General features: G+C 49.3%; 1 protein-coding gene across 1 annotated transcript; it reads left to right on the top strand.

The window, feature by feature from the left end:
* Positions 1 to 543: 543 nt before the first annotated feature.
* Positions 544 to 4,006, top strand: RTP2 (receptor transporter protein 2). The gene is made up of 2 exons (XM_002716371.4): positions 544 to 707; positions 3,391 to 4,006. Exons 1-2 carry the CDS (start codon positions 544 to 546, stop codon positions 3,905 to 3,907), a joined length of 681 nt encoding a protein of 226 aa, XP_002716417.1. The 3' UTR covers positions 3,908 to 4,006.
* Positions 4,007 to 10,935: the final 6,929 nt, after the last annotated feature.

A 10,935-nucleotide genomic window follows, 5' to 3' on the forward strand; every position in this document is an offset into this window, starting at 1 on the left:
GCACACAGGTTAAGTGGCTCGTGCTAGGCCCCAAGTAAACAATGGTCACAGCATGCCTGGGAGGGTGGGAGCAGCAGACTCTGTATTTCCTGGTCCCTTGTTTCTCCTTGACTCTGGGGGGTCATGGTTATCATAGCACACACAATCTGGAGAATGCTTGGGAGGGCTGTGGGGTGTGACAGGGCCACTGGATTGTCCTAGCCTCCCAGAGATCTCTGGAGACCCAGGTGAGCATGGTCGGGGGTTGGGCCTCCCACCTTGCTTACTCCACTTAGTCGGTGTCACTACCCAGCCCTGCCTCTGTAGGGCTCAGAGCCTTGCAAGTCTCCCTTGGGGCTTCCCTGGTCCCCAGTCCTGGCTCTTCATGCTCTACCTGGCTGCCATGGCAACAGGTGCCAGGGTGATGAAGGAGGGAGCTGGCTCTGTTTCCTCCCAGTCCTGTGGATGAGGATTTTCAGAACACAGAGACTGCACTCCCCTGGAGCTACCCAAGCTATTTCTTTGCCCCTGCTTGGCTGAGCTCCAACCCCTGTCGGCAGCACCATGAGTGCCAGCTTGACCATTTGCGAGTGGAAGAAAGTCTTCTATGAGAAGATGGAGGTGGCAAAGCCAGCAGACAGCTGGGAACTCATCATAGACCCCAGCCTCAAGCCCGGTGAGCTGGCCCCTGGCTGGAAGCAGTATCTGGAACAGCACGCCTCAGGCAGGTGAGAGGCCTGGTGGGGAGGAGGCCTGCGGGCAGCCCCTGGATTATGACCCCGGGCACCTTCCAAGGAAGGGGGGACAAAGCCAGGAAGTCTCATTCTCAGGTGAGAGAGCAGAGAAAGAATTTCCAGGTAGTTACAGAGAGAGGAGGAGAGACACAGAGAGAGATCTTCCACCCACTGGTTCACTCCCCAGAGTGCTGCACCAGCCAGTGTTGGGCAAGGTGGAAGCCAGGAGCCAGGGGCTTCATCTGAGTCTTCCATGTGGGTGTCAGGGGCCCAAACATTCAGGCCATCTTCGCTGCTTTCCTAGGCCATTTGCAGGGAGTGGGATCAGAAATGGAGCAGTTAGAGCATGCATGGGTGCCCATATGGGAGGCCGGCATCATAGGGGATGGCTTTACCTGCATACCACAGGGCCAGACCCACTGGTTCCAGTCTTGGGTGGACCAGACTCCCTGGGTGACCCAGGGCAAGTTAATTCCAGGCCTCAGTTTTCCACACTAAATGAAGAACAGTAATCGCCTCAATGACCCTGCAATCTTCAACATTTAAAGACTGGTGGGAACTGAGGGGTGGGGACTATGAGGTCCACTGGAGAAAGCCTCCTGGGGTGGGAGGTGGGACTGTGTTCAAATCTAGGGTCTGTCTGTTCAGTCAATTCAATCCAATTTGATGCAAGAACATGTCTTGACACTTGCTATGTGCTAGAAACTAGCTCTACAATTAACCAGCTCTTTCAAATTGGCAAAGTCCCTTTCCTCCTCTGGCTCTGTTTTACCATTTGCAAAAACAGGCAGTGATCTTTAGATGAGCAATCAGATTTCTCCCAATTCTCATCTCCAGGTCTGTGACAGGAAGGCTGAGCTTGGAGCACAGTCTTGGCGGCCAGGCCCCACACTGTGGAGGAGCTGTGCACCTCCTACATGTCCCTCCCTCTCCTGGCCTGTGAGCTGGGACTGGGAGCACAGAATTCCCTGCCCCAGCTGCCTCAAGCCTTCCCACAGGGTCAGTACAACCCTCTTCTCTGGGCCTTTGGATTCAAGGGAGGCCAATGAGTGGCTGTGTTCTAGGGGTGTGGCTGGGACTTGGACACCCAGAGTGGGCGGTTCACATGTGGATGGGTGTGGAGCCCCTTGTGGTGTCGAGGGTGGGAACCGAGGGAGGAAGACCATGCACTCTTGCTCCAAGACCTGGGTGGCAGCAGGAGTGGGGAAGGGGTGGGGAGGGGGTCTGCTTGGGGGAGGGGAATGACTCTGGGTTGACCAATTTAAAGAGATGTAGCAGGAGGGGCCTGGAAGCATGAGGACTCTCAGCTGGCTGGTGGGAGCACAGAAGGACACCGGGCGAGGACTCAGGAGTCTAGGGGCTGAGCGCAACAGGTTCACTACTCCTCTTGTCTCAGGTCCAGCTGGTCCAGTTCCTGGCTCTCAGCTGGCCTCAGGCAGGGCTAGAGAACTCCTCTCATGCTCATCTGGGGGACAGGCTCACTCTACCTTTATGCCTTTGGATGCATTCGCCCTGGTGTCCTTGCGGTTCTGGTGCAGCACAGGGCTGGGGTTGGGGGAACCCCTTCCCGGCTCAGGACCCATCAGGATCCTGTGCCTTGCCAGCCCCACCTGTGCTCACGCTGTCAGATCTCTCCAGGGCTTGAGGCTGGCTTGGATTCATGAGTCCCACAGCCCGGGCCCAGCAGTGTTTGGCATACAGCAGGGGCTGAGTGGGAGCTACTGTACAGAATGGAGTTTCTCATCAGAGGTCTATCAAGGACATCATACATTGGATCCAGAGAGGGCCAGTGATGAGAGCTGGCTCCATCCAGTACATATCCCCCCTGCCTCTGATGCCTCTGTGTGTGACAGGGGCCTGGGAAGTTATCTCAGACTCAGCGCTCTGTCAATGAAGGTGTGTGAAGAAGGGGATGGGATGGGTTGGTTAATGAGCCCTAATCATTTACCTTCACGCTTCCTGAAGTTGCGGCTCTTGGGATCCAGGTTGGACAAAGCAGCCTGTGTATACAGAAGTGTGTTTTAGGGGTGTGTGTGTTGGGGGGGAGGTGGGGACTGGGATCCACTTTTCCTATTCCCTCTGCAGGCTGAGTGGGATCTAAGGGTGATCTGTCAAGGGACAGAGAATTGTTCTTTGTGAAGATGTAAGGATCACACCCAGTAGTCATTCACAAGCCTGTCTGCCATGCATCCTCTCATCACCAGTGGTTTACTGTGGACCCACTGTGTGCCAGGATGTGTGCTTGTCACAGCTAGATGCAAGGTGCACACATCAGATGGGGCAGAGCATGCCCCTTATTAGAGCCACTGAAGGGTGAGCAGTCAGTCGCCATCACACCGCATTTTACAAGGCTATAAATGAGGACCCCAGACCAGAAGCGGCCCTGGGCACTATCCAGGTGCAGTCCCGAGTGCATCTGGCTTGCGGGGAGCTGAGCCTGGGAGGGCTGCAGGAGGCCCGCTCCGGGCACTGCTGGGTGCCAGGTGGCTCCACTGCCGGGCTCTTGAGGAGACTGCTGGGGTCCCAGGGGTGCTCGCCAGGAGGAGGCCGGAGCTAACGCACCCACAGGGCAGTAAACACTCCGCCTCCACTTCCAGGCCTCGCCTCTGTGGCCTCCCCAGGGAGGACTGTCGCTGGGAGGCGACACCTCCCCCACCCCTCCTTCCCCTGCCCGCAGGTTCCACTGCTCCTGGTGCTGGCACACCTGGCAGTCGCCCCACGTGGTCATCCTCTTCCACATGCACCTGGACCGCGCCCAGCGGGTGGGCTCGGTGCGCATGCGTGTTTTCAAGCAGCTGTGCTATGAGTGCGGCACGGCGCGGCTGGACGAGTCGAGCATGCTGGAGGAGAACATCGAGGGCCTGGTGGACAACCTCATCACCAGCCTGCGCGAGCAGTGCTACGGCGAGGACGGCGGCCAGTACCGCATCCACGTGGCCGGCCGCCCAGAGGGCGGACAGCACCGCAGCGAGTTCTGCGAGGCCTGCCTGGAGGGCATCATGCACTGGAAGCCCAGCGAGAAGCTGCTGGAGGAGGAGGCCACCACCTACTCGCTCCCGGATGCCTCCAAGCTGGGGGCCCCGGGGAGCTTGGGCTACAACTTCTTCTCCCTTCGCTGGTGCCTTTTCTGGGCCTCCCTCTTCCTGCTCGTGGTCTACCTGCAGTTCTCCTTCCGCAGCTCTGCCTTCCTTTAAAGTGGGGCTGAGCGGGGCTGCGGGAGGCCAAGGTGTGGGCCTGATTCTGCTGAGAGTCCATGTTTGACCCTGGACAGTTCACCCGCCGCTCTGGGCCTCAGCGGAGTCCTCTGCAGGATGAGGAGTTTGTATTAGGAGATTTGTAATGGTCCTTCCATGAAATCTTCCGGAATGGGTGTGGGGGGCGGGAAGGGAGGATTTAGAGCAGGCCGGCCTTGGAGTTAGTGCTAGTCCCACAGTGAGGGATCTTCTTCCTTTCCTTCTCCAGTTGCCGCTTTGCTTTCTTTCCTAGCCTGCACTCCGTTAGAATTTCTCTTCACCTTGCATAATTGTCTGTCTCCGCTGCCTCTGACCATCCAGCCGTGGTTGCCTTGGCAACCAGAGGCCCTGCCCAATGCATGGGGACAAAGTCACCTGGTCCCTCTCCTGGAGAGCCTGCTCCAGACGTTATGAAATGCTCCAGTTTTACTCTGGATTTAGGGTGCACTTGGCTGGAGTTGTCTCCAATATATTATCCACCAATCACATGTGGCCCTTTCAATTTAACTTAATTCAAATGAAATACAATTAAAAATTCAGTTCCTAGGTTGCATCCAGCTCAAACTAGGCCAGAAGCACACGTTGCTGGCAGGGCATTTGCTCTGTGAAGAGGCACCGTGGCTTCTGGGAAGCTGAATGCCAAGGATGCCAGGAAGCGAGCAGGTCCAGGGGACTGTTTGTTCCCGCCTCTCTCCACTCTGGGAGCATCCAGAGGATATGCAAGGACAGCACTGGGGTGAAGTTGTGCCAGCAGCACCTCTTAATAAGTTGTGGCTTGTGTAGGATACGTGGCCAAAAATGTGTCAAGGGAGAGGATCCAGCCTCAGACCACCAGAAAATCTGAGGTCTTTTAGATGAAGGCTGCAAAGGGTGGAGGTGGAGATAGGACAAGGGAAAGGGACAGGGACAGGTGAAGAGAGATGCGGTCTAGGGAAAGTTCCAGAAGAGAAACATGCTCCTCTTCTCTGCAGCTAATTCTTCTGAGTGTGTAAGTGCACCTGTGTCCTTGTCACACTGAACTAGGACACTTTTCTGACTCTGCATGCTCCTCTCACTATTGCCATGCAAATTTCTGTGGTTCTTTCAATGTCAAGGTCCCCAAGGAGTGGATTACATTCACCTCCACCTCTTATTTCCTCCTTAATCCGTGGAAGCCTCATTTTCATGTTCTTGACACTGCCACCCCACACCCCATGGCCAACCACAGAGCCACTTCGCTGCTTGCTCCTTTCTTGCTGTATCCACTGGCCTTCGTCCTCCCATTCAGGGCGCCACTCGCTCCTCCATATCCCAGTCCTCTTCTCTCCAAGGTGATGTTCCTTGTTGAGCCCTTCCCTCGCCCATCCCTTGTGTGTTGGGGGTCCCCAGGTGTCTCTTCTCTCTCTGCTTGTTTTCCCTCAGGGCCCACCCACTCACAATGTAGGTTTTCACTGCTTAAGAACTCCAGGTCTGCATAGCTCCTGTCAGCATCGCCACTGAGCTGGGGAGTGCCAGACCTTCAGACTCACCGACCTGCCTGTAGGAGCTTCAAACGCAGCCTGATCAAAACCGCCCCACTGCACGCCACACTGAGCAGTCACTGTGTCCCAGGGACTGTGGGTTGTTCTCTCCAAGTGCTTCTGGGTTGACCTTTCTTTTCTCCCCAGGGCAATCACTTCATGGATCTTGCCTTAGTAGCCCCCTTCATAATTTTCATGCTTGCTGCTTCTCCCCTTATATTCCACCCTCCACCCTGGCACTGTCCCCAGGGTGGTTTTCTGGTAGTCAGATATGCTGGGCACACTTCCCTGTTACTCATACAATGCTCCTTCCTGCTGAAGCCTGAATGTAGTCTCATTAGCCAGGCACATCTCATTTCCCAGATAACAATAATGCATAACCTTCATTGAGAAGGAGTTCCATGCACACACACAACTCATACACACACGCACAGCCCCATTTTCTGTCTGAGGCTTAGGGAGCTTGAGAAATGGGTTCCTAGTGACCTGGTTAGCAAGTCACAGTGCTGAGGTCAGAAGCCACAGTCCCTCTGACTCCAGAACTTGAACTGTCAGTCCCCAGGCTACTTTGTGGCTATGATTAAGACAATGTCCTTCAGATTCTGCTATTCAGTTTCCCCAGGATGCTGCTCCCAGTTGGTTTCTGGACATTTCCCCTTCAGTCTCAACTTGACAACTAGCTTCCTTGTGAAGCTCACAGTCCCCAGTGGCATTAGGAGCTCACTGCTTGAGGCGACCTCTGCTGCCTCTGCTCCTGCATTGTCCTTGCTAGCATGCACCTGGGGCTGTCCACTATTGCCAGTTATGTCTCATCTTTCTATCCCCAGAACCTGGCATGAAGCACATGTTCAATGAGAAGAGCTGACTGACTAAACCCTTGTTTTATTGGATGCCAAATTCCCTGTGATAGCTCCCTCCCTCCAGGAGCCACCTTATGTGTGTTTCATGTACCCTGGTGCTGCCACGAACGAGACAAGACAAACCACCACCCCTGGAAAAACAGGGCATGGAATTCATATTTCAAGGAATACAGATGCATTCGTTCAATGTTCACGCAGAGACTCCCAAACATCTGCTCTGCTCTATTTTGTTCCTGCCGTGTCCTGAGTTCCAGGATCACAAAGATACACATAGTCCCCAACTGGGAAAGGCTGAAAATGGGGGGGGGGGCATTGTGAGGTTGTCAGTGCTGTGCTAGTGAAGAGGAAACCTAATCATTACTCGCAGGTGAGCTGGTTGGGATGGTTTATGGAAGAGCAGGTATCAGGGTGCTTGTTTTGAAGACGTGTAAAAGCATATCCCGAAGTCATGCTGCAATGACCGGGGACTAAGAGCATTCCAGCTGAGTGAGGAAAGACAACCCCGAAGCAGAGATTTGTCCTGTTCAGGGTATAGTAAGTGGCCAAGTACTAGAAGAAGGCAGGAGGATGGAGTGGGAGTGGGAGGGGCGTGTGGAATCTGGGAGTGCTGACTGGAAGTAGGGCTGGAGTTGGGTGCAGACAGCTCCCTCGGGTAAGGAAGAAAGTCTTTCTGTGGGACAAACATTTATCATCATGTTTAGAATGCTTCTGTAAGAGCAAAGGAAAAGTGCTGAGAAGCATCTCTACCCATGTGCCTCCCGCCAGCATTTGAATGTCTCCGTGTACGCTCCAGGCGCTGTGCATGTATTAAAGGAAGAATTCAACCCCGCCCGTTCTGTACTTTCTCCATGCATCTTTATTTCCCACGAAGCTAACTAAGAGTCTCTGTTTTCATCTTTAGGTATAGAAATGAATGATATTTTAAAGTGTTCTCTGAGTAAGGAAAATTTGGACTGCAAATTACAAAGCTAACAACTCTGGTGAAGTAACAGAGGCAGTTGTTTTATTTAATGCTGGAAAGAAAGCCAATAAACTAATCTACTATTCAGTGGATACCGACAGTTTGTTTCTGGTCCTGATTGTTTACACATGTTGAATTCAATTGAATACAATTGTGGGTGATCTTTTATGCTTCCTTTTTTGTTTCTTCTTACAATACAAATGAATTATTTCCTTAAATATGTTAATATGCACATATCTATATCTGTTAGATACAGTAGATTTGCTTTGGTAATATGTATCTCAATTTTTATCCCAAGTCTTTGCCCCAACATGAGAGAAGTATTTATAAATAACATGCACAAATAATGTGCAAAAATGAGAGCAGGATTAATTTAAAATGAGATAGTGGGACTACGTTCAAGAATGAGTGCAAGTAATACTGAAAGGAGAAAAGCTCTTCGTGAGAGTGCCGGAGAAGTGCCCACGAGGAGAGAATGTAAAGAAGAAGGCAGGAGAAGGGGCCAAAGGGAGGCTGTTCCCATGTCCAGCAGTCCCCTTCATGGGAAAGGGTGTGGTATCCTAACTGAATACACAAATGGGGTGGAGTTCAGGTGAGGTTTAGTGTTCATGAGGATTTCTGGAGCTTCCCTGTGTCTCCACATTGAATTTAGCTCACGTGATCACCATAATGTCTCATTCCCCATCTGGATTAGATATAGGTGCCTCATGGGAAAGTGAGCATACTGGATTGACACGTAAGGGGGTGGAGCCACAATACAGGGCCACAGAAACTGTGGTACACCCTCCCAGCTCATTTATCTCAGCTCATTTATCCCAACTCAAACTCCCTGACTGCTTCCCCCATATCAGGTTCATTAAGCAAGAGGAAATGTTCTTAATAAAATAAACACATAAAAACTTTTCATTGTGTGTGCGTGTGTGTGTTCATTTATCTGGATATGCTTAGGAAGGATGAGAAAGAGAAGGGCAGCCCCTGACATCTGGGAAGTAGTCGAGTGCTCACACCTGGGCTATGATGCACCGAACAACTCCACGGAACACTGGCCTCATCCAAGGCCGCCCTGGGACGATAGCAGATCATCAAACCCAGGATCACACCATTATCATGTTCAAATTCAGGTAGAGACATGAACACTGTCCAAACCACAGAAAAGACTAAACAACCCCTATGATGGCCAACGTGAGCAGCTGCTACTTCTTTGTCAATCACAGCTTTAACTTTGTTTTCTTTTCCTCACCTTCTAGCTATGAATCATCATGGCACCCAGGCATAGAATGAGCCTCACTTTCTGACAACGTCCAATCCAGAGCAAGGCTCCACTTAGGTGAATCTTCCCCCGAGTCCCCTGACCTGCCCAGATAGTACCGTGCAGCTTTCCTAATCCCTTTATCAGGATGCTTCATGGTTGTCATGCACAGCCTCACTCCTGCCAAGGAGTCAACAAAGCCCACCTTGGCTCAGCCACAGATGGGTTCCTGGTGGTCTTTGACTGATGGTGTGACAAGATGATATAACTCTTCTTCCCACGTTGGTGAGGCATGCACAAATATTGACAAACTTAAATAAAACAAAAATGCACAGAAATGTCTTTTTTCTGTCTGTAATATATTGAACTGAAAAAGTAAAACCAAAAAATTTGGCCAAAATAAAATACAATTAAAGTGTCTGAAGATGAAAAAACAAACATGTTTTACTCTTGGGATTTAAAATGAAACAACACATATTTGTAGTGGATTTAGATATTAGGAAGAAGAAAATCTTGTATAAAAATTTTTGTTTTAATCCTTAATCCTTTAAATCTTGTTTTATAGTGTTGTTGGACTTTTCATTTTAAAAAGATTTCTTTTTTATTTAAAAGGTAGAGTTAAAAAGAGAGAGAGAGCAAGAGAGAGATCTTCCATTCACTGGTTCACTCCCCAGATGGTCTCAACAACCAGAGCTGGCCCAAGCTGAAGTCAGGAGCCAGGAGCTTCTTCTGGGTCTCTCATGTGTGTGACAGGGGACCATCTTTTGCTACTTTTCCAGGCCATTAGCAGGGAGCTGGATCAGAAGTGAAGCAGCTGGGACTTGAATTGGCACCCATATGGTATGGCAGCATGGCAGGTGGCAGCTCACCCTGCTGCACCACGATGCCTGTTTTTTTTTTTTTTTTTTTTTTTTCTTAAAGAAAGTTATACAACAGAGTGAGCATTTAGCATAGTGGTGAGGTACACTTTGAGAACACAGTGCCTGGGTTCAATACCTGGCTGTGTCTCCTGACCTGAGCTTCCTGCTCACACAGATCCTAGGAAGCAGTGGTGATGGCTTAAGTGATCGGGTCCTTGCTGCGTACATGGGAGATCTGGATTGAGCACCCTGCTCCCAGCTTCAGCCTGGCTGTTGTGGGCATTTGGGAAATGGAACAATAGACACAAGCTCTCTCTCATTCTATTTCTCTGTTTCTTCCTCTCTTCTCTTTCTCTTTGTGTCTCTCTCAAAAAAATAAAATAAACATTAAAAAAGAAAGTTAGACAACATATGTCTGTTCTGTTAATGATTATATTTGCTTTTAAAAATTGCATTCCATCCTTATTTTCATATGTGTCTCAGGATAATTACATAAGCTATTAATTATTTTGGTATTGATAGATTGGAAGGAACTTAACATACCCTCTTTGTCAACATGGATTTCCTATTGTGTTAGAATAATCTAGTACTTTATAATTAAATTAATAGAATGAAGCTCATAATTCTCTTTCCAGTGTAACATGTCTAATATAATTACTTATTAGTATTATGAAATATAATGCATTAGAGAAGTGTTTACTCTCATTAGACATGTGCATTAGATTTCAGAATACTAACAAGCACTAAAGGAATCAACTTTCAAATTTCAAACATTTCTCTCCTCATCATTTTTATACCAGCTCACTCAGCTTTTAAGTGTTTTATGTTGATTTATTTTCTTCCTTTCATTTGGGACACTTTAGTGAGAATTATTTTCATGGAGGATATGTGGGTGGTATGCTTCTCTGGGAAAATTTTTCTGTTTCTCTCCCCTATAAAAAATAGCTTTGCTCAGTATAACATTCTTTGAAGACAATTCTTAATATTTTTTCACTCAAAGAGTGGAAGCCATTATTTCAGTATTTTCTGGAATTTATTGTGGCAGAGAAAAATTCTGGTATCCACCTAATGGTTTTTTCCCTTTATATTGCCTGAAGGAATATAAAAAAATAAGAATTATTAATGCAATAGTTTTACAAACCTTGTCATGAATACAAGTTAGAGAGTTTCTAAGTTTCTTGCTTGTTTTACTGTTTCTTGCTGTAGTTCTATCCATAGGGGTGAGGGAGGCGTGGTCTCTCATTCTGTAGATTGTACTTATTTGCTTGAATTACAGTTTTTCATGTACTTAATGACTTTCCTTTGCTGATTTTTCACAGCAAGGAGCTGGGGAGAGTTTTGCTACAGATGATGTGGTCTCTCTGGGGTCCTAGGCAAAGGAAGAAGGAAAATGCCTGTTTCACCCAAGTTTTCTTTATAAGAAGTGAGGTGTTAGTGCCAAGGGGTGGTAGGAAGGGGGCCTCCACCGGACTCAGTCACCCTCCAAAGCCACGGAACAAGAGGAACATTTTCTCTCCTTGATTTGTGGTGCACCAGGTTATAAGGGTTTTGCTTCTTTCA

Source organism: Oryctolagus cuniculus, chromosome 4 (genome assembly GCF_964237555.1).
Source record: "Oryctolagus cuniculus chromosome 4, mOryCun1.1, whole genome shotgun sequence".
NCBI classification, from domain to species: Eukaryota; Metazoa; Chordata; class Mammalia; order Lagomorpha; family Leporidae; genus Oryctolagus; species Oryctolagus cuniculus.

Bases quoted from the DNA above. Each gene is read 5' to 3' on its own strand.
- RTP2 (XM_002716371.4), top strand. From the start codon at position 544: ATGAGTGCCAGCTTGACCATTTGCGAGTGGAAGAAAGTCTTCTATGAG. The intron at 708-3,390 runs GTGAGAGGCCTG...CCCTGCCCGCAG, and splicing joins GAACAGCACGCCTCAGGCAG to GTTCCACTGCTCCTGGTGCT.